The 24,012-nt window shown below is 38.9% G+C and overlaps 1 protein-coding gene across 3 annotated transcripts in view; it reads right to left on the reverse strand.

The window, feature by feature from the left end:
• Positions 1–24,012, reverse strand: part of OTOF (otoferlin) — a 181,508-nt gene that overhangs the window by 137,672 nt on the left and 19,824 nt on the right. For all 3 annotated transcript variants that reach the window (XM_007475949.3, XM_007475948.3, XM_056813149.1), the window contains exon 2: positions 20,365–20,423. In XM_007475949.3, the coding sequence (XP_007476011.1) occupies positions 20,365–20,423 (59 nt within the window). The remainder of the gene's footprint in view (positions 1–20,364; positions 20,424–24,012) is intronic.

Consider the following 24,012-nt stretch of genomic DNA (forward strand, 5'->3'; position numbering starts at 1 on the left):
ATATCTTTCTTCAAGTCTGGAAGGGCTGTCATTAAGAAGAAGAATCAGACTTGCTCTTTTCTTCCTAGAGAGCAGAACACGGAGCAATGGATATAGATTGTAGGCACTGATTTCAGCTTGATGAAGGGAAAAATTTCTTAACGATGAATGCTGTTGATCCATGATAATCCCAAAGACTCATTTGAAAAATGCCACCTGCCTTCAAAGAAAAAACTGATGGAATCTGAATGCAGACTAAAATATACTATATTTCATTTTCTTTTTCCCTTTAAAATCTCTTCCACACCAATAATATGAAAATAGCTTTTGAGTGATAATACATATATAAACCAGTGGAGTTGCTTGTCAACTCTGGGAGGGGGGAGGGAAGAGGAGAAGGCAACAACAAGAATCCTGTAACCTTGGAAAAAATTAAAAATAAAATTTAAAAAATCTCTTCCATAAAATGACTAATATGGAAATTTTTTTACATGATTGCACATGCAAAATCTTTGTGAGATTGCTTATGGACTCAAGGAAAGGATCTGAGGCTCAAAAAAAGAATGTTAAAAATTGGTTTTGTATGTAATTGGGAAAAATAAAATATTTTTAAATGAATTTTGTTTTAATGTATAATGACCTAACTGATTTAGGAGAGGGCAGATGCCCTGGAGAGCCTCAAGTAAAGACTAGATGACCATTCGTTGTGGATATTTTACAGGAAATTCATGTTCATGTGTAGGCTGGACTAGAAACATAACCTTCTGGGAGGTCTTCCATCTCTGGTGAAGCTTTAAAACAAAACCAGAAATTCCTTGATTCCTTCATTCTTTGAAGAATAGTGATTATGAGGTATTATTTTTATCCTCCTTTTTCCTACTAATGACTCCTTTTCTCCAATATGCATTAATTAGTTCCTGTGGAATTGTAGTATCTCTGGCTTTCCTCAAATCTCCACTCAAATGCCTTCTCTCCCAGGAACCTCCTCCAAGCATCACCAGTTCCCACTCAATGCCATCTTCCATCTAGACTGTATGTATTTTGTATATATACACCTGTTGCCTTCCCTAGTAGAATGTAAGTTCTTTGAGAGCAGAAACTTTAAAAAATGTACTTTTTCCCTTTGTAATTCCTTATGCTTAGCACAGTGCTATGCCCATACTAAGCAATTATTATTGGTTGATTGAATGGTAAACTACTCTGAACCCTCATCCTCCCCATGTTTTTTTTTTTTTGTTCTGGGGCTAAGAATAGAGAAGAAAAAAAGTGCTTCAGAGAAGCGAGGAAGAAGAGCAAGATCATAAAGATGACTGCAGGCATCCTAGGCTCTAGGTGGGCAATGATAGTGTGCTGGACTTGGAATCAGGAAGACCTGAGTTCAAATCCAGATTTGGACATTGACTAGCTTTGTGATCCTGGGAAAGTCACTTAACTCTGTTTGCCTCACTTTCTATAACTGTCAAATAAACTGGAGAAGGAAATGGCAAAACTTTCTGGTATCTTTGCTAAGAAAATCCCAAATGATGTCACCAAGGATCAGATATGACTGAGCAACAACAAGAAGAACAAAAGCCACATCTTAGATCATTCTTAGGAATGGCTTTTCCTAATTGTTGTCAGGGACCAGAGCAAGTGGACACACCTCAGGATGCTTATCTTGTAGATGATGCTATTTTAGTGTTACTGCAAGAGAACAGGAGCATTGAGACACAGAATCCTGCTAGTTCTGGACTGATGCCTGGCCATACATTTATTGGCACAATTGGTTATCTGAGTACGGGATTATAGTTTCCATTTCCAGGGAAGTTCTAGTAAGTGAGAGCCCAGAAACTGGATCAAGGCAAGCCAGCCTTGTCTTCTGAGGCTCGAGTAGAAAGCACGTGGTATCATGAGGCTTTCAGCTCTCAGGCACAGGGAAGATCAAATGAGCAGCAGCAAGCCAACAGCCATGACCCAGTTTGCTGGGTCCTCATTTATCACAGATTCTCTTCATGCTGTCCAAGGGAGCAGACTTTAGCTTTCTATCTGCCAGGATCATCTCTGACCTCATGTAAGATTTCCCTGGAGCAGGATGGGTGCTTGACCTGGATAGTCTTCAGCCTGATAGCAAGACTTGCATTGGGCTGGGCCAGCAAAGCAGCTCCAGCCAGTATTCTGTTGTGTGGGGTCCTTTGTGTGTTCTCGGGGTACCATCATTGCTTATACTAGCCTCTAAATCAGGGGTCCCCAAACTATGGCCCACAGGCCACATGTAGCCCCCTGAGGCCATGTATCCGGTCCCCACGGCACTTCCAGAAGGGGCACCTCTTTCATTGGTGGTCAGTGAGAGGAGCACTGTATGTGGTGGCACTGCAAAGTATGGCATCACACACACACTGTACTACTTCCGGTGACATAATCCTTTGTATGGAGCCTTGTTCTGAGAGTAACTGAATGAGAACGAGGTGCTGTGCAAGGATTATGTGGTTGCACAATGGAATTGCCTAGCCCTTAATGCTCTTCTGCCTTAGAACCAATACACACTATTGATTCTAAGGCAGAAGGTAAGGGTTGTTTTTGTTTGTTTGTTTGTTTTCAAATGAAAAGTATTGGTTCTAAGACTGAAGTGTGATAAAGGCTGGGCAATGGGGGTTAAGTGACTTGCCCAGGTTCACACAGCTAGGAAGTGTCTGAAGCCAGATTTGAACCCAGGACCTCCCATCTCTTGCCCTGGTCTTCAATCCACTGAGCCACCCAGCTGCCTCCTATTATCAATTTTAAGACAGAAGATAAGGGTTAAAAAAAAGGCAATGGAGTCAGTTACCTCATTGTCAATGCAGAGTCATATTAGATAGTGCCCTTTGAGGCTTAGTAGGGGCAGCATCTCTTCCACCTCTAGCCCAGAACTCATTGTGGGCGGACTCTGAAAGGTCTTCTTCATCATGATCAACCAAACAACCAGCAACCCCAGAAATACCTTCTGCCCTTCAGGAGCTTACATTCTATGCTTGTGGGAGATAGAATAGAGGAGCGGGCTCAAGAATCCACACACTCACAAGTATGTACGTACACATCTGCTGCCCCTGTCTTTCCTCCAGTGTCACAGCTTGGACTAGAGGGCGTAGGTCAAGCTATGGGTCTTGGGTTTCAGCCTCTGGGAAAGGCAATACCTAGCCAGAGGCTCTGGTTACCCCATTGTTCACCGAGCACCGTCTTTCCACTCCATCTGGTCCTTCCCCACTCAGGTTCCCAGCCCTGGCCTCCAGCATCCCCGACTCCCTTTTTGAAGAAGTGAACCTCACCTGCCTGGCCTCCCAGCCCCCACAGAGTTCTCAGGCTGGGCAAAATTCTTGGGATGAACTCTTTCTGGACAGTTTAAAGAGCTACAGAATGAAGAGAAGGGAAACAAGCTTCTTTCCCTGTCTTATTAAAGTAAGGCAAAACATTTTCTCCCTAACATGAGAGACAATAATAATAGCTCCTGCTTAGGCAGTATGGTGAATAGTGTTGGGTCTGGAGTCAAGAAGACTCATCATTCTGAGTTCAAATCTGGCCTAAGACACTTACGAGCTTTGTGACCCTGAAAAAGTCATTACTCTGTTTGCCTCCATTTCCTCATCTGTAAAATGAGCTGGAGAAGGAAATGGCAAGTCATTCCAATATCTTTACCAAGAAAACCCCAAATGGGGTCATGAAGCTTCAGTTGGACAGTACTGAAGAGACTGAACAGAAACAGTAATATGACACATTAAAGTTTGTAAAGCCCTTTACCTCATTTGATCCTCCAGCATCCCTGAGATATTACTGTTAGCTCCATTTTTTTCAGATGAAGAAAAACTGAGGAATGTTAGATCTTCCTGACTAGATCTAAGAGTGGATGTAGTACCAGTTTCTCTTCATTGAAAGAGCTTTTTAGAGGATTTTCAACTCCAGGGTCACCCCAGGGCTTAGGTTCTAAACCCCTTCCAGAAGAGACCTAAATATCTAAAAGAGAGACCTGAAAGTGAGGAGACCTCCCCAGATGGAAGGTAAAGGGCAGTCTTCTTGTCTCCAACAGAGGGGATGAAGAGCTGAAACTTTTAAAAAAGAGTCATGGAACATTAGAGCTGGAAGGGGTGTTAAAGATCGTCTGTGGTATGAAGTGACTTGCCCAAGATCACACAGATGGTTAATAACAGATTCAGAACTTGAACCCACTTGAATTTCATGACCCCCAGACCAGTAATCTTTCTATGACTCCACATAAAGCCATATATTCTGCCTGAATGGGGTGTTTTGGGCAGTGAAACTATTATCCCCATTTTACAGATAAAGTAACTGAGATCTAGAAAAGCTAGAAGATTTGCTCATTGGGGCAGCTAGGTGACTCTAAGTCCATCATTGACTCCATAGACTATTGTGAGAAAGTGGATTGAGAGCCAGCCCTGGATATGGGAGGTCCTAGGTTCAAATCTGACCTTAGACACTTTCTAGATGTGTGACCCTGGGCAAGTCACTTAACCCCCATTGTCTAGTCTTTAGCACTCTTCTGACTTGGAACTAATAAACAGTATTGATCCTAAACTGGAAGATAAGGGTGTGTTTGCTTTTTAGCTTTCTCAAAGTCTCATAGCTGGTCAATACTAGCACTTGGATTAAATTCTAACTCTTCTAAACTCCAAATTCAACGGGCCTTCCATTATAACATACTCTCTTCAATTATTATAAACAAGGCTCTTTAGGTATGGGGCAGAGAGCACAAGAGTTGTAGGCAGCTGGTGGTACAATCTGAATTTCCACCACTGTCAACCTCCAAAGGAAACTCCCTGATCCTTTTCTTACCCTTTTGAAGTCTAAGAGCTTGGTAAGATTGTTGAGGCATAAGACTCAAATCTCCATCCCTGGCTTTCCACTATTCCAGCTATTTTCCCCTTCCCCTCTCTGGACAGCAGGCATTAACATTTTCCTTATAATATTACTAGGTCCCATGGTATGGGACAGCACATATTGGAGAAGGATACCAGAGGGAGAACATAGAGCTGGACAGGACAAAAAATCTCAAGTGGATCAGGAGAGGCAGTGTAGGGTAGTGGAAAGAGCACTGGATTTAGAACCTGAAATCCTGGGTTTAGATTCCTTCTCTACTACTTATTACCTCTATGACTTTGGGAGAATCTCTCTCAAACTCAGTTTCTTTATTTGTAAAAAGAGGGGGCGGGTTACTAAATGGAGAGAGGTGGGATTAGGTTCTCCTGTTTACCACAGTCTTTGGAGTAAGTTGAATGCCCTCCTATAAGGCAATTAAAACCCTAGAGACCCAACCCCAATTTTCTCTCTTTTTCCTTAGAAGTCTCTTGAAATAACATTTTAATTACAATAACTAGAACTTACACAAGAACATTAGTAGGATTCCTAGGCTAACTCTTGTTCCAACCCAAATCCTGGAGATGATTCCTGAATCTCTAAAGACATTCTAGATTTCAGGGCTCCTGATGCCCAGGAATGCCCAGTAACAAGCTTCAGGGGCAACAAATATGATACTGTGGGACCTGTAAAAGAGGATATTGAATTACCCTAGACAATCTTCTGGGAACTCATGATATTAGTGCCAGATTTAGTGTGGGTATCTGATTGCCTTAGCCCACTGCAGTTCAGAACTCCTGAGTTCAAGTGATCCAGCAGGCTCAGCACCACCACAACCGCTCCACAGATGAGCTTTACTGTACCTTGCATCAAAGACTAAATGTGCATCTTAGCTTCTTTCCAATGGGATTGTGTAGGCAGGCTCAGGGAGATGTACTTCTTTTGATAATTGAGTCACTGAAACCAGATACTGTGGGAGTGATGGGTGGATACGACAGACAAGAGATCAGACTTTCAAGTGCTGTGCTATGTTCCTCCTTCCCTTCCTTCCTTCCTTCCTTCCTTCCTTCCTTCCTTCCTTCCTTCCTTCCTTCCTTCCTTCCTTCCTTCCTTCCTTCCTTCCTTCCTTCCTTCCTTCCTTCCTCCTCCTTCTCTCTTCCTACTCCTCTTCTCTCAGGCTGGGCCATGCAGAGATCTCATAGGAAACTACACATTATAGCATATTAAAATTGAAAATGACTCTAGAGATTTCCTGACTCAAAGACCTCATTTTACAGATTAGGAAACTAAAACCTCAAGTGAATAAGTGTCTTTCCCAAGGATATGCACCAAGTTAGTGGCAGACCCATGACTGGCACCCAGCTTGCCCAAATCTCAACCCTCTATGCACCACACCCTACTGCCCCAAGATGCCTTAATGGAGGGAGTACATGGATATTATTCTCTTCTTCCTCCCTCTACTACCCTTTAATTCTCCCCTATGGTGTAGTAGAAAGAACATTGATGTTGAGTCAAAGAAACAATGAGTTTGTCACCCATGCTCGAGAGCTGTGAGATCCTGAGTAGGTCACTCAATGTCTCTGAGACAGTTTCCTTATTCATTCACCAAGTACTTATTATGTGCCAGCTACATGCCAAGGCAGCTGGGATTACTACAAAGTCAGAAATGAAGCAGCCCCTGCCCTCAAGGAGATAACATTCTATTCTTTACCTATAAGGTGGGAATAACTAACAATCCTTCCATCATTGACTCTATAGACTATTGTGAGAAAAGACTAAAAGCTTTATAAGACTAAAAGCACTGAATGAATATACAGAGTTATTATAATTACACCTCTGCAGCTGACTCCCTTTCTACAGTGCCAGATGATCAAGAAGACACCATGGAAGGTCAGGTATTCTTAGTGTGGGAGGCTATCTTCCCAGCTCCATCTGTATGGTGGCAATGGTTAGGGAGAAACATGTGCACAGTAATTAACTTTAATAGACACTCATACCTGGGGCTCAGGTATCTTAAAGTGTAACTAAGAAGAAGCAGCCACTGATGCAAAGTGAAGTGAGCAGAACCAGGAAAGCAGTGTCTATGGTAAGAGAAATAGTGTACAATGATCAAGCATGAGGGACTAAACTATTATCAGCAAAGTAAATGTCCGGGACAGCCACAAGGGACTTATGACAAAAGGATGCTATTCATCGGTGCTTGGCCTTTTGGCTAAGATCAAGTGTAGAAAAATGCTTTTCACCACCAGAGGAAGAACTGATGGAGTCTGAGGGCAGATTGAAGCAGACCATTTTTTCATGTTGTTTCCTTCATAAGTTTTTTCTTATATGCTGATATATGTCTTCTTTCATGACATGAGGAATATACAAATATGTATTATATTACAGTACTAGTAAAATTTATATCGGATCACTTGCCATCTCATAGAGAGGGGAAGGGAGGAAAAGAGAGAATTTGGATTGAAAAATGTCAGAAAAAGTGTTAAAATTGCTTTTACATGTAATTAGGAAAAAAGGAGCCATAGCAGGCCTGTCCCCACTCACCTAAGCATCCAGACCCAGCGTCATGTTGTACACATGACTAAGACATGACCAAAAATGATAGATGATAGATATTGGACATGTACTGAAACAAAGTCTTAGCTCCTTCTTTGGAAGCTCTTGAGAGATGCCTAGTGGCTGGGCTACATAGGCTGTGGAAAAGGTGAGGGAGTCAGTCATGGTATCTGATAGTACAAGGAATACAAGCCGATTTCCACTCTATTCCTGCAAAACCTTTTGAGAGAATTAGCTGGGCATGGAGCCAGAGGTCCTCTCTTGTGAATGGTAAAAGAATTTTAGAATAGGAGAGCATTTCCTAGTTTAATAAAATATTAGAGAATAAAAATAAAAGAATAGAAGAGTCATGGCTGATCAGAGTGATTGCTCTAAATGGTTATTATCTATCTATCTATCTATCTATCTATCTATCTATCTATCTATAGCTCAATATACCTATATATCTAAGAGAAAGATATAGCCAGCTAAGCAGAGGGGAGAGAGAATGTGTAATATAAGTTCCTTGAGGGCAGGACCTATATCTTATTTATTTTTAAATATCCCTTTGGCTATCACACAGATCTTGAACAGTGTAGGCACTTCAATGTTGAATGAATGAGTAGTAATTGATACATGATAGAATATGCAGAGCAAGTTGCCAATCTGCATTTTTAGAGGGAATTAGTTTCATGGCCAATAGTTCCCTCCACCAATGAAACCAAAGGTCTGAACCAAATATATGGAGGACTTTGCAAAGTTCTTAAATTGATGCTTCATCTTTGAACTGAAGGGACTCTCAATTATTGAAATCTATGTCAGTGGAGCAGAAGTTGTGACTGTTTCTTCAATTTGTGGAGGTCTTCAAGTATGGTTATGCAAAGTCAAATCTCCCTAAATATCAAGAAACTCAGAAGTGATTGACTGTTTATTAGGTGATGAATTCTTAAGATAGCCCATGAAATAAAGAAAAATGACAAATGGTACTTAGTCCTATGCTGCCCCCTTCTGCTTTTGCAGAGATGGTAGCAGAGTGAAGGGAAAGGGGGCAAAGGGTGCTAACAATAATATAGTTTTTAAACCATCTTACAATAACTAATTTAACAATTAAACCCATAATTTAACTAATTTAAAGTGGTACTTTAAATATGAGACCTTTGTCCAATGCCAAGTGAGGTACAAACCTAGGGAAAGAACCATACTGATATGTTGATACATTTTTGGTTTATGCAAAAACTATAAGATAAGCAAAAGTTGTAGCTAAAGAGGATAAATTAACTCAGTTAACCAGCCAAAGAAAGAAGCATTCATTAAGTTCCTATTATGTGTCAGGTACCATGTCAGGGACTAGGGATACCAAAAAAAAAAGTGTTTACTGAGAATGGTGCATAGGAAAAATAAAGAAGTAGACAGAGGGGGGCATCTGGGCAGCTCAGTGGATTGAGAACCAGGTCTAGAGATGGGAGGTCCTAGGTTCAAATCTGACCTCAGACACTTCCCAGCTGTGTAACTTTGGACAAGTCACTTAACTCCCATTGCCTAGACCTTACCATTCATGCCTTGCAACCAATACATAGCACTGATTCTACAATGGAAGGTAAGGGTTTTTTTTTTAGGCAAAGTAGGTTTTATTATGTGACCAAAAAGGAAAGAAAAATATAATGTCAAAGAATCTCTGGTCATCCTGTCTATGTTCATGATGTGGATAAATAAAAAACAACATGAAAATAATCAAGGTATATGTGTCAGCATCTACTGCAAGAAAAAAATATAAAGTGGAGGTGAAATTCTATGAAAAATTTGATAAGATCCTCCCACCTAAGCCAACATCTCTAAGCAAAGTATCAAGGGAAATGGAATGCAATTTCTCTCTCTCTCTCTCTCTCTCTCTCTCTCTCTCTCTCTCTCTCTCTCTCTCTCTCTCTCTCTCTCTCTCTCTCTTCTTCTTCTTCTTCTTCTTCTTCTTCTTCTTCTTCTTCTTCTTCTTCTTCTTCTTCTTCTTCTTCTTCTTCTTCTTCTTCTTCTTCTTCTTCTTCTTCTCTCTCTTTCTCCTTTCCATTTGTCTTTGTTTCTGTCTCTGTCTGTCTCTGTGTTTCCCTCTGTCTGTCTGTCTCTCTGTCTGTCTGTCTCTCTCTCACACACACATGCACACACATACAGACATCTTTATCTTAAAAATGTGGCTCAGATGTATGAAATGAAGATGATCAAAGCCTCAAAGACTATCAAAAATATCAATTTCATGAATACTTTTTCCAAGATGAGAGTCAGGAGAGATGAGAGTTGGGAGACATAACAAGTCTCCTCCAAATCACAGAAAATGAAATGAACTCTATCTTAACACACAAGAAATGAATGATTACTGATGCACAAGTCTTTTTCCAGTTTGCTGTGTGTAGTCAGACTGTAGACTTGTTAGGAAAAAAAGATCAAAATCAACATCAAATTAGAAGGATAAAGATGAGAGGTTATGTCATCCAATTACAACTTTTTAAACAACTATTAATGCTCAAAAAATGGGAAAGGGGGAAAGGAAATGCCATTAGCATGGATTATTACCATGTCCTATTGAAATTTAGCTAATGTAAAACAGTCTCCACAATGAGCAAACCAGAGGAGTCCAGAAATTTCCTTAATCAGCAAACATGTTCTCCTTTGCTAGAGGCAGCTAGGTGGCTTAGTGGATAGAGTACTGCATAGGGCATCAGGAAGATTTGAGTTCAGTCTGACCTCAGACACTTAGTAGCTGTGTGAACCTGGGCAAGTCATTTAACCTCTATCTGCCCTCAGTTTCCTCAGCTGTAAAATGGTGATAATAAGAGGACCAATCTCCCAGGGAGCACAGTACCCAGTACATAGTAGATACTTGTTCCTTTCCTCTCACCAAGAAAGGAGATGCGACAATGAAAAGCAAAACCTACTTAGAATATAAACTAATTGGTAAAACTTTGTAAAGACAGTTGATATATGATTTATGAATACTATTTCCTCATAAAACAGTGAGAAGAATTTGAGGGAAGGGCAAGTTTGCAAAAGCCTTTATGTAAGATCCAATTAAATGACATCATTCCAAGAACATGTAAAGATGAAAAGGAAGGAAGAAAATGAACAAATAAGAAATGCAATAGATACATCAGCATTTCCAGAATAGATTCTTTATCTATGAAAGAAGAAAAATCACATTCAACCTCCTGTAATCTCATCCCCTGGTGTGCCAAATGATGAAAAGAAAATGGCATAAAAGCCAAGCAAGATGGGAAAAGCAGCTGGACCAGACCAAGTTTATCGAGAGAAAAAAAAGGTGATCATAAGAATATTAATAACTTAATAACTTATCCCTATAAAATCTCCAGGAGAATGTATGTACTTATTGGGGATATGCTTGATGAAAATATCAAAAAAGCAGATTTTCACAAAAAAAATTCCATAGAAGATCATCTTTTCATAGTCACAGAATCAACTAAAAGACCCAAATAGTTCCAGGTTCCTCTGTTCATTGTGAGTAGATTAAAAATTTCAGTAAAAGTAAAAATGTAAAAGCACTAGATTTATCAGAATAAAATTATTTTCCTAAAGATCTCCTTCAATAAAGTAAGATCATATAAGATCCCTTGGTAGATAAAACTACAGAACTAAATTTGTTCAATAATCTTATTAGTATCAATATTCATCAAGTCATGGAAAAGGGATATTTGCCAAAGGTGTCTGCCACCATTATGGATGATATCAAATGCAAATGTGCTGAGGTCTTCCAGTTGCTTCTATTACTAGAGAGTATTGTGCTATTTGTACCCAGTCTTGGAATACTACAAAAACTACTAATTGAGATCCATAATCACTGAAAAGAATTTTTACTGACAACTCATGCTGAAAAAATTGTCGATAAAAAATGTAGATAGAAAGCTGATAGACTGCATTTGGTAAATTAGAGTGTTATCAGTTATCCCAAGGTCCTCCTAGAAATAAAAATTCATCCTTTCAAGATAATTTTTGGCAATGTTACATGATTATTAATCATGGAATACCACATTCTCTGAAGAATCAAAATTGCAGTTAACCCAAAGGGCAATGGAGGAGATCGATGGTGAGGCATAAAAAGGCTCTAGTACATTGCCAATGATAACTTGCATGCAACAAATGAAATAAAAAGATACTATTTAGGAGATGTATGATCAGAAAATGGGATGGGTCAGTTGCAATGAAAGTGAGGATAATGGACAATCAGCCCAAGAACTTTACCAATATTCACATAATATCAAATGATATGGAGGAAGGCCTCCACTTTATTGGGTCAACTCCTTATAAGAAGACATAATAAGTAAATTAGGCAAACACAGAATAGTACACATGTCAGACCTTTGGGAAGGGAAAGATTTTAAAACCAAGCAAGACTTAGAAAGAGTAACAAAATGCAAAATAAATAATTTTGACTACATCAAATTAAAAAGATTTTGTACAAAGAAAACCAATGTAACTAAAATTAGAAGGAAAGCAACAAATTGGGAGACAATCTTCATAACAAAAACCTCTGACAAAGGTCTAATTACTCAAATCTATAAAGAGCTAAACCAGTTGTACAAAAAATCAAGCCATTCTCCAATTGAAAAATGGGCAAGGGACACGAATAGGCAGTTTTCAGTTAAAGAAATCAAAACTATTAATAAGCACATGAAAAAGTGTTCTAAATCTCTTATAATCAGAGAGATGCAAATCAAAACAACTCTGAGGTATCACCTCACACCTAGCAGATTGGCTAACATGATAGCAAAGGAAAGTAATGAATGCTGGAGGGGATGTGGCAAAGTAGGGACATTAATTCATTGCTGGTGGAGTTGTGAATTGATCCAACCATTCTGGAGGGCAATTTGGAACTATGCCCAAAGGGCAATAGAAGACCGTCTGCCATTTGATCCAGCCATAGCATTGCTGGGTCTGTACCCCAAAGAGATAATGGACAAAAAGACTTGTACAAGAATATTCATAGCTGAACTCTTTGTGGTGGCCAAAAATTGGAAAATGAGGGGATGCCCTTCAGTTGGGGAATGGCTGAACAAATTGTGGTATCTGTTGTTGATGGAATACTATTGTGCCCAAAGGAATAATGATCTGGAGGAATTCCATGGAGACTGGAACAACCTCCAGGAAATGATGCAGAGTGAGAGGAGCAGAACCAGGAGAACATTGTACACAGAGACTAATACACTGTGGTACAATCAAACGTAATGGAATTCTCCATTAGTGTCAATGCAATGTCCCTGAACAATCTGCAGGGTTCTAAAAAACACTATTCACAAGCAGAGGATAAACTATGGGAGTAAAAACACCAAGGAAAGCAACTGCTAGACTACAAGGGTTAAGGGGACATGTCTGAGGAGAGACTCTAAATGAACACTCTAATGCAAATACCAACAACATGGAAATGGGTTTGAATCAAGAACACATGTGATACCCAGTGGAATCATGTGTCATCTATGGGAGAGGTGGGGGGGGGGGAGGAAAAGAAAATGATCTTTGTCTCCAATGAATAATGTTTGGAAATGATCAAATAAAATATTGTTTAAAAAAAAAGAAGACATAGACAAGGGCTGTAAAGGATAAGATGGTCTAGATGGCTTGGGATTGATTCCACTGGAAGGACAGCATTCACATTAATGAAGAGTCAATTTTTGTCACTGCACCTCCACTATCTACCATAGTGAGAGACAGACATAGGTGCTCAATAAATGCTTTTGAAAGAAGAAATGAAATCATGGACTCATTGAAGAAAAGTAGAATATATAGCTAACTAGTATTTATGTAGCATCTTGAGATTTGTATAGTATGCCATATTGTATGGATGATCAGCTGAAATATTTGGCTACTCTGATCAAGAGAATGATCCAAGACAATTCCAAAGTGATGAAAAATGCTATCACTTCCAAAGAGAGAACTGATGGATCCTTAATGCAAAATGAAGCATGCTTTTCCCCTTTATCTTTCTTGTTTTATTTTGTTTATGTTTTCATTTGCAATATGGCTAATATGAAAGTATGATTCACATGAACTCACATTGATAATTGAAATTAAATTGCTTGCCTTCTCACGGAGGGAAGAAGGGCAGAAGGGAGGGAGAAAGTTTAAAACTCAAATTTTTAAAAATGATTGTTACATATAATTTATCACTTATTTATTTGGGTATATGATTTGGGATTTTGGTTTTATAAGATTATTCACTTACAAAAATGAATAATAATACATGATAGTGATGGAATTGTGCTATAAGGAATGATAAAGAGGATGATTTCAAAATACCTGCTTGAACTGATGCAGAATGAAATAAGCAGAACAAGGAGAACATAACACACAGTAACTGCAATATTGTTGAACCATAAAATGTGATAGACTTTGCTGTTAACAGCAATACAATGATCCAGGTCAATTCTGAAAACTAATGACAAACAATGTTCTCCACCTCCAGAGAAAGAAATGCTGGAGTAGAAAGGCAGAGGAAAACATATGATTTGTCACTTGCTTATTTGGGTATGTGATTTGGGGTTTGGGTTTTATAAGATTATTCTCTTACAAATGTGAATAGTATGGAAATATGTTTTGTGTGATAATACAGATGTAACCTAGTGGAATTGCTTTTCAGCTCTGAGAGGGATGAGGGAAGAAGGGAGAGAAACAACATGAATCATGTAACTTTGGAAAACTTATGTGGAAATTTGTTATTGGAATAAAATAAAGATTAAAAAATGAATAGTATGGAAATATGTTTTGCATAATAATACATGTATAACCCAGGTTGAATTACTTGTCAACTCCAGGAGTAGGGAGGGAAATGACATGAATCATATAACTTTGGAAAATTTATGTGGAAATTCATTTAAAATAAAAATGATTGTTAAAAATTTTTTAAATAATTAGGAAATAGTTAATGAAATAAAAAAATAATTTTTAAACCACTATTTGCATGTCTCATTTGATCTTCACAACATTATGAAGTAGGTGCTATTGTTACCCTCATTTTACAGATGAGGAAATGGTGACAGACAGAGGTTAAGTGACTTGCCCAGGGTCACAAAGCTAATAAGTGCCTGAAGTCAGGTTTGAACTTAGATTTTCCATACTCTGAGTCCAACACTCTAACCATTGCTTCACCTAGCTGCATATAGCCTAGTGAGATCAGTTCTTGGTTCAAAGTTGGACAGAATCCCAGCTCTGGCTCCACCTCATTCATGATGTTCACTACTTAGGGGAGGCTGCCTAGCAAAATGGAAATAACTCAATAGGAATTGAATTTTTGAATCCCAGTTCTGAACTTAATTAGCTGTGTGACCATGGACACTTCTCTCCATGCCTGAGATTTCCCTTTTACAAAGGGGAGAATCATTTGAGGAATAGGACAGCCTGAGGACATGAGGGATAGGTTTTGCACCTTACCTGCATAGGGCAGATGGCTCCCCAAAGCAGGATTCTTCAGGATGGATAGGGGTACTCTCTTGGGAAGAGTCAAGAGAAGGGTATAGTCCCTGGACTGCACCCTGAGTTCTTTCATTTTGCTAAATCAAGCCCTATCTTGGAACCTAGCAGAGCAGAGCAGTCACACACACGCAGTCTCAGAATTGAGCAGAGAAGGAATAATAAGAGTAGGCATTTATGTCATTGGAATCATACCTAGCACTTTACATTCATACATTATTATATCACTTGATTCAATTGGCTCTGAGTCCCCTCGGAAGCTCCTATCAATTCTCAGTTGAACTCTTGAGTGCAGTGAAAGGCAATTAAAATAAATAGAATTGTTCATACTGGAAGGGCCCCTTACAGGTCATCTCTAACCTTCATATTTTACGGGTTGAAAAACTCAAGGCAGAGATTGACGAACCTAGAATCATAGATTTAGAGCTGGAAGGGACCTTAAAAACCATTTAGTCCAACCCTGTCTTTTCACAAGTAAGGAAACACGTCTCAGGGAAGTAAGTTTCCCCAAGTCGTATAGGTTTTAATTGGAGGAAGGATTTAAATTCCAGCCCTCTATCTCCAGAACCAAAGATCGGTCCACTATAAAAAGCAAACAAACAAATAAATAAACCTCCCTCTCCCAAAGTCACACAACTCCAGGGATTTCTTTAGCCTTTTCTCTAAATGGAACAAAGCCTGGGCTGGGTGAGATCAATGGAGTCCAAAATGTAAAATTTTTCCTGGAGAGACACAGACACCTGGGGATGGAGCTTGTGATACTTTGGTTTCCAGGTCGTGTGGAGCAGAGAAAGCTGTTACCTCCATTCACAGGAACAAAGAATCTCTCAGCTAACTGGACTCCAGAGACTTACTATTCTATTCCAACCCATGCTTGAGGAAGGGCTCTGCAGCATTCTTGACACGTAGTTCAAAAAATGGGGTCTGCTTTTGGATAGTTCGAATTATTGAGCATGTTTTCTTTTTTTGGCTTGATCTTGTGAATCCTTGACTCCTTCTACCAATGCAGATTGTCACCTGCTCTGCAATTTATAGACTTAAAGAGCTGTCTGGTCCTTGAGAGATTAAATGACTTACCCAGGGTCACAGAGTCTGTATGTGTCAGAGTTGAACCTCGAATCCATGTCTTCTTTAGCCCAAAGCAAACTCTAGACATTTGGCCAGTGTTCTAAAACTTTTTTGATTGTGTACTGCTGTCTGTTTAAAAGTAATTGAGTGATTACTTTAAATTAAGTAATTAAAGGACCTTTTATATGTGAATGTTATTTATTTATAAGGTATATCCATGTACACTTGGAGCTCCATTAGGGCAGGGACTGTCTTTTTTCTCTTTTTTGTTAGCACAGTGCCTGCCTACATGCTTAATAAATGCTTAAAGTCAAGTCAACAATTTGTGTTTTATCCTAGAGATAGTAGGTACCTATTGACTGATTTAAAAAAAAAATACCTTCTTCCATAATATAGACTTTCACATACTTGAAGAAAATCTATGTGCTCTCCTTAAGTCTTCTCTTCTTCTGCTTAAATATCCCCGCTCCTTTCAACTGGTTCCCACCCATCGTGGTCTCTAGTCTCGCCATGCTAGTTTATTTCCTAAAGCAGGCCACCCAGAACTGAACTCAGCACTCTGCAAATGTGACCAGACCAGCAAGAGGCAGACACTGTATTTCCCATGTTCTTTACCTGAGGTCATTTGCCCAACCCAGAGATGAGAAAGAAAAGGATTTCATGAGATGTTTGATTTAATTGAAATTACAATGGCCTCTATGCAAGGTAGCCAGGTCATGCCTCTAGAACTCAGAGCAGTGGATAGAGAGCCAGGCCTAGAGACATATACTCTGAGTTTCAATCTGGCCTCAACAACACCCATTCCTATTGAAAACATTAGAAAGCAGAGGAATAAAAGGGCCTTTCCTCAAAATAACAAATAGTATATTTAAAAAACCATCAGCAAGCATCATCTGCACTGGGGATAAGTTAGAAGCCTTCCCAATGAGATCAGAAGTGAAATAAGGATGCCCATTATCACCTCTACTATTTGACATTGTACTAGAAACAGTAGCTGTAGCAATGAGAGAGGAAAAAGAAATTGAAAGAATTAAAGTAGGCATGAGGAGACCAAGCTATCACTCTTTGCAGATGACATGATGGTCTACTTAGAGAATCGTAGAAAATCAACTAAAACAACTAGTTGAAATAATTAATAACCTTAGCAAAGTTGCAGGATACAAAATAAACCCACATAAATCATCAGCATTTCTATATATTTCCAATAAAAATCAGCAGCAAGAGTTAGAAAGAGAAACTCCACTTAAAATCATCCTAGATCATATAAAATATTTGGGAATCTATCTGCTGAGACAAACACAGGAATTATATGAACACAACTACAAAACACTCTTCACACAATTAAAACTAGATCTAAACAATTGGAAAAACATTGATTGCTCATGGGTGGGATGAGCTAACATAATAAAAATGACAATCCTACCCAAATTAATCTACTTATTCAATGTAATATCAAACTACCAAAATATTTTATAGAACTAGAAAAAATAATATAGTGAAATTCATCTGGTAGAACAAAAGATCAAGAATATCAAGGGAACTAATGAAAAAAAATGTGAAGGATGGTGGCCTAGCAGTACCAGATCTTAAATTGTACTATAAAGCAGGGGTCATCAAAACAATCTGGTACTGGCTAAGAGACAGAAGGGAAGATCAGTGGAATAGATTGGGGTAAGTAGTGTTCAATAAACCCAAAGATCTCAGCTTTGGGGATCATTGTTTGACAAAAACTACTGAAAAAACTAGAAAACAGTATGGGATAAATTAGGTTTAGATCAACATCTCACACTCTATATACCAAGATACGTTTAAAATGATATGTATATAACTTAATCATAAAGAGTGATACAAGTAAATTAGGTAAACATAGAGGCATATCTATGGGAAATGGTAGGATTTTAGACCAAATAAGAGATAGAGAACATTACAAGATATAAAATGAATAATTTTAATTCTATTAAATGAAAAAGGTTTTGTACAAACAAAACAAATACAACCAAGATTAGAAAGGAAGCAACAAACTGGGGGAAAATTTTTATGACAAATTTCTCTGATAAAGGTCTCATTTCTCAAATATATAAAGAACTAAGTCAAACTTATAAGAAACCAAAGCATTCCCCAACTGACAAATGCTCAAGTGATATGAATAGACAGTTTTCAGAAGAAGAAATCAAAACTATCAATGATCATATGAAAAAATGTTTTAAATTCCTCCTGATTAGAAAAATGCAAATCAAAACAACTCTGAGATACCACCTCACACCTAGCAGATTGGCCAATATGACAGTAAAGGAAAATAATAAATGTTGGAGGGGATGTGGCAAAATTGGGACACTAATACATTGTTGGTAGAGTCGTGAATTGATCCAGCCCTTCTAGAAGCCAATTTGGAATTATGCCCAAAGGGCTTTAAAAGAATGCCTTTTGATCTAGCAATACCACTACTAGGTCTGTGTCCCAAAAAGATTTTTACAAATGGGGATGCATGGCTGTGTTCTTTGTGTAGAAAAAAAAGTGGAAACTGAGGGGACGTCCTTCAGTTGGGGAATGGCTGAACAAATTGTGGTATATGATGATGATAAAAAACTATTGTTATATAAAGGATGATGAACTGCTTGATTTCTGTAAGAACTAGAAAGACCTCCATGAATTGATGATGAGTGAAATAAGTAAAACCAGGAGAACATTGTACACAGTAACGGAAATATTTGTGATAGACTTTACTATTAACAGCAATGCAATGATCCAGGACAATTCTGAGGGACTCATGAGAAAGAACACTATCCACATCCAGAGAAAGAACTGTGGGAGTAGAAACACACTAGAAAAACATATGATTTATTACTTGTTTAATGGGTATATGATTTGGGATTTTGGTTTTATAAGATTATTCTCTTTCAAAAATGAACAATATGGAAATAGACTTTGAGTGATAACATATGTATAACCCAGTGGAATTGCTTGTCAACTCCTGGAGTACAGAGGGAAGTGGGGAGGGAGACAATATGCATCATGTAACCTTGGAAAACTTATGTGCAGATTTGTTACTGGAATTAAGTAAAGTAAATAAAAAAAATAAATCTAGCCTCAGACACTTCCTAGCTATGTGACACTGGGCAAGTTGCTTAATCTCAATTGCCCAGCCCTTACTACTCTTCTACTTTGGAACCAATACTTAGTAACTATTCTAAGACAGAAAGTAGAGGTTAAAAAACTTTAGAATTCTATATATTTTAGATATGAGAACTCTATGTGAGAAAATGTCTATAAAATCCCCGCAATTTTCTGCTTTCCTTCTAATCTTGGATTTGTATTAAAACTTTTAAACTTAATGAAATTAAAATAATCAATTTTACATTTCATAATGCTTTCTAGAACTCTGATCAATGCTATGGCCAGTCATAATTTCAGAGGACTGATGGTGATATAAACCTCTCACCTGTCAGTAGAAAGGTGATAGAGTATGATTGAATGAGGCCAACATTTTCAGATGTAGTCAATATGTCAGTTTATTTTGACTGGCTTTATTTGCAACAGGGAAGGTTTGTTGTTTTTGTGGGGATTGAAGAAATCTTTGGGGAAGTGATAGTGGTATAAAAGAAAAAACGTATCTAAGTTGTCTAGGGGACAGAGTATTGGACTTGGACTCAGGAAGATCTAAGTTTGAATCATGCCATAAACATTTATTAGCTGGGTAGCCTTAGTAAAGTCATTTAATGCCTGAACCTCAGTTTCCTCATCTATAAAGTGATGGAGGCTGGAGTTGATGGCTTCTAAGAACCCTTCCGATTCTAAATTTGTATGATCAATATGATCAATAAAATATTTTAAAAAGAAAGAAAACCAAAGGGAAGCAATCTCTTCCTCCCTATTATTAGATAATAAATACTCTTTAATATATAAACGATAATAAAAATACCATTTTTAGAGGACAGGGGTTGATGTTTTCTGGAGAACCACTTAGAGACACTTCTCCATGAGTCCACTTTGGTTAGAGGGTAAACCAAGAGAGGGCTAGAAATGAACTATGTTGGAATCAGCCATATCATTTGTACTGAGGATTCTGCCCTGCCCTGGTCGATCATTGGTATGGGTTGGTATCCTGGCCAAGACCTCTGGAGAAACAAACCTCAGCCTCCAACCAGGAGTCTTTTTCCTAAAACCCTGATCTTGCTGTCTTGTCTCCTATAAAGGATACCATATTACTTTGGGCATCCAGTAGAAAAGAAAAACAATTCAGAAACTCCAGATTGTCTCTCAGGGGGAATACAGAAACTGCCTGCCCTCAATGGCTGCCTCCCAATGAAACTTGACTTTACACCCTGGTGCTCAGTGGTTCTGAAAATCAGGCATAAGTGGGGAGCTTGGAGTCAATACATTCCTACCAGGCAGATGGTGTTTCCCTGTTTTGCTCAACCTTAGAGAAGTGAGCCACAGAAAAGGGATCTCTTGGGGAATGGGGCTTCAATCAGTCAGGGAGCCAGGAGAGGGGTGTTTTACCTCATCAAATTCTGCTTCATCCTCACAATTCTCCAATACCCTTGAGTAGAAGGAGTGTCCTGAGGGGGAGAAAGAGAAAAGGCATTAAGTTCAGAACCATGTGCACATCTAGGAAGAGATTTGTCATTAGAGTATGGGTCCTTAGTCATCATTAATACCTAAAATGTGCACGTACAAAATAGTTACAATATACTTGGTACAAATTCCCAAATCCTGAGATTCAGAATCACTGTTGAACAAGATGAAAACTCCTTTTCCTTGTTGCTTCTCTTGCTCATCTCTATCCAAGTCAGTCCTATGCCTCCTTAGTGCCTATTCTTCACTGCCTGACTCCTCTTTTATGCCCTCTGGAATCCCTACTCTATTGTTGACAAACACCTTCATACTCTTTAGCCTCTTTCCAGTGTTAGCCATTCTTCCTCTTATGTACACAGCCATAAGAAGACAGACCTACTCCTTCCTTGCTCCTTACAACCACTCCCAGATTTCTTTGCTCTGCCCCTATTCGTCATCCACTTTTGCCCCTTATTCAATCATATCACCCTTCCAGATCTTTATGGATCCTGCCTCAGTGAGTTCAATTCAGGGTTTTCAGTCTCTCTACACTGCCTTCATCCTTAGAGATTTAGGTAATCACACTGTAGATTCTGTCTCTCTGTCAACCTCTACCCCAGTTGGTCATATATTAGACTACATTATCACCCCAAGATTTCTACCTCCAGACCTTGAAATGTATTTCCCTGTCTGGTAACAATCTCCTGTCATTCTGCTTTTCCCAATAACCTCTGTCATTCTAGCTACTAGATAGTCTGAGGCTAGTGGATTGCTGGAGTTTGGGAGTTCTGAGCTACAGATGGGCCAGAGCTGGGCAGATGTCTGCTGATTAGGTTGTTGAGCACCAACACAGTGAACCTTCCCCCTAATCTTTCCCTGGTCCAGCAAGGAGCCACAGGATTGCCTAAGGAGCTTCTATGCCCATCAGTAGTAGGATAGGGCACATGAGTGACTGCTTCTCTCTAGGGGAGGGCAAGATAAGAAAACTAAGGCTCAAAATAAATGTGTAATATAAATGGCATTGTTGTTATTACTCATTTTATTATTTCCTATTTAATTACCATATTTAAGAGTTGGTTAGGCTCCTTGTCTTTAGGACTCAGATGCTGCTGACTTACAGAGAAAAGTCCTTGGTGACTTACCCATCATTTTGGATATTAATTATTAATTGCATTAATATTTTCCTCTCTTAACACAGATGATTTAAGACTCAATGGTATAAACACATACTCTTAAAGGAAAATATTTTTGGAATTGTAGAAATATAATTTGTCCCTCTCATTTTATAGATGAGGATATTCATGCTTAGAGGTGGGAGAGTGCCAGATCACTCCAGTAATAAGCATCCAAGGCAGTATTTGAAACCAGGTGACAGCATATGGTATATAGCAGTCTATAGCAACCATTCAATAATCTATTGCAAAAGTAGAATGGGCTGTACTGGGGTACCCTGGAGGTCCTCAGGAAGAAACTAGACAAAAATTGTCAGGTTTGTTATCATAACTGGGGTTATTTTGGGGTACAGGAAGGACTAGATGGGTGCTGAGGTCCCTTCTAAGTCTATTCAGAACCATAGATAAATATCTGGAAGGAGTCTTAGAGATCATTTTGTCCTACTTCCCCCACCCAGCCCCTGATTTTTCAGATGAGAAAACTGAGACCCAGAAAGGAAAAGACACTTATCCAAAATCACACAGGGGATCTAAATAGGTACCATGATTCTCAAAACTCAGTGTACCTTCCATGATACCAGACTAAATGAATATTATGATTTTAACAATAATGTTAATTGTTAGTATTTATATATATTAAGGTTTGCAAAGGGTTTTAAAATATTATCTTACAATAATCCTGCAAAGGAGATGCTATTGTTATTCCCATTTTGCAGACAAGAAAACTGAGGCTAAGACAATAGGGAGAAAAGTAAAAGGCTGAGGAAGAGAAACTGCTTTAGCCTGAGCTACCAGGGCTATCTCAGTAGTTGAGAGCCTGGTTCCTAGAAAAGTCAAGGTCAGTAAGTCCAGATGAGTTCAAAGAAAGGGCATTATAATGATGTTGAACATTCAACAACCCAGTACAACATTTACTCAGCACCAATGTGGGCTAGTGTTCTACTAAAGCCTTTAAAGGGGTGGTCCTGTTCTAGGCAAACTCTGGCAAGAGCTCAAGCCCAATGTCTAGTGGTAGGTCAGACATGTTATCTAAGGACATGTTCAGGGCTGTTTAAAGATGCTCATCACCAACCTGGCTTCAAGGTGGGAATTTTTTTTTGTCACAGAAGCTCTGAAAGAACACATACTAAGTTGGAGGGAGACTGGAGATATTGACCACACTTGTATCAAAGGAATCAAGGAATCATGGATTTTTAGAGTTTGAAGAAAATCTAAGACTGGATACCAGAGACTGTTACCACAGAGATAGATCTAACAGAGAGCCTGCTCTCAAGGAACTTTAAGTCTAACAGAAAAAATAAATATCCTCCAAACATAATGGTACAAAGAGAAGAAGCAAAGTGCTATGAGAAAACTGAGGAAGGGGTCACTTGAACCTGGATGATGGGAAGGGGAAAGGAATCATGGGAAGACAAGCTAACACATACAGTTTCTTGGAAGTTGTGGCACCTGAGATGGGCTGTAAAGGAATAAAGAGACTTCAGCTGACAGAGATGAGTGAAGGGGACAGTCCATAGTAGGCATGGAGACCATAGAACTAAAGGACCATCGGTTAGGAGCTAGAAGGATGCTAGGGACCATGTAGTTCATTACTTTTGTTTTACTGATAAGGGAAGTGAGACTCAGAGAAAGTGACTTGTCCAAGATCACAGTGGTAGTGACAGAACTGACATTTGATCCCAGGTCCTCTGACACCATATCCAGAACCCTTTTCCCAGAGTGTTTGCATGAGCAAAGGCAAAGAGATGAAAGGTACAGGATCTCAGAGAGTACCCAGTCATCTACTTTGGCTGGAAAATGAGTTAAGTACAGTATCATGAGAAGAGATTGCATGAACACATTGGAATCAGACTGTAGGGGATACTTTATATTACCTGGTTGTTTTTCAGTCTTTTGATTTTGTTCTAGTAATATCTGTATTTCCCATTGTTTCATGGAGTCACTGATTTCTGTCTGCTCTAATCTAATTTCCTTTCCCCTCAGCTCCCTTACCCCCTCCTCTCCTCTCCTCTCCTCTCCTCTCCTCTCCTCTCCTCTCTCCTCTCCTCTCCTCTTCTCTCTTTTCCTTTTCTCTCCTCTCCTCTCCTCTCTTTTCCTTTCCTCTCCTCTCCTCTCCTCTCTTTTCCTTTCCTCTCCTCTCCTCTCCTCTCTTTTCCTTTCCTCTCCTCCCATTCTCACACTGTACAATAGGGGTGATCAAGCAAGCCCTAGAGAGTTGAGAGTGTCTCACTGAGACTATATAGGTAAAACATTTTGCAAATCTTAAAGCACTATATAAATGTTATTTGTTAATGATCATTGGTATGGGGTTTCTTTCCATTTCTCATCATGCTTTATTTTCCCACACATTTCTGGAAATCCTCAGAGGACCCACCTGATGTGCTGGAGGACTTTCTCTACCTTTTTTTTTTTGTCTTGAGAA

The sequence above is a fragment of the Monodelphis domestica genome, chromosome 1 (genome assembly GCF_027887165.1).
Source record: "Monodelphis domestica isolate mMonDom1 chromosome 1, mMonDom1.pri, whole genome shotgun sequence".
NCBI classification, from domain to species: domain Eukaryota; kingdom Metazoa; phylum Chordata; class Mammalia; order Didelphimorphia; family Didelphidae; genus Monodelphis; species Monodelphis domestica.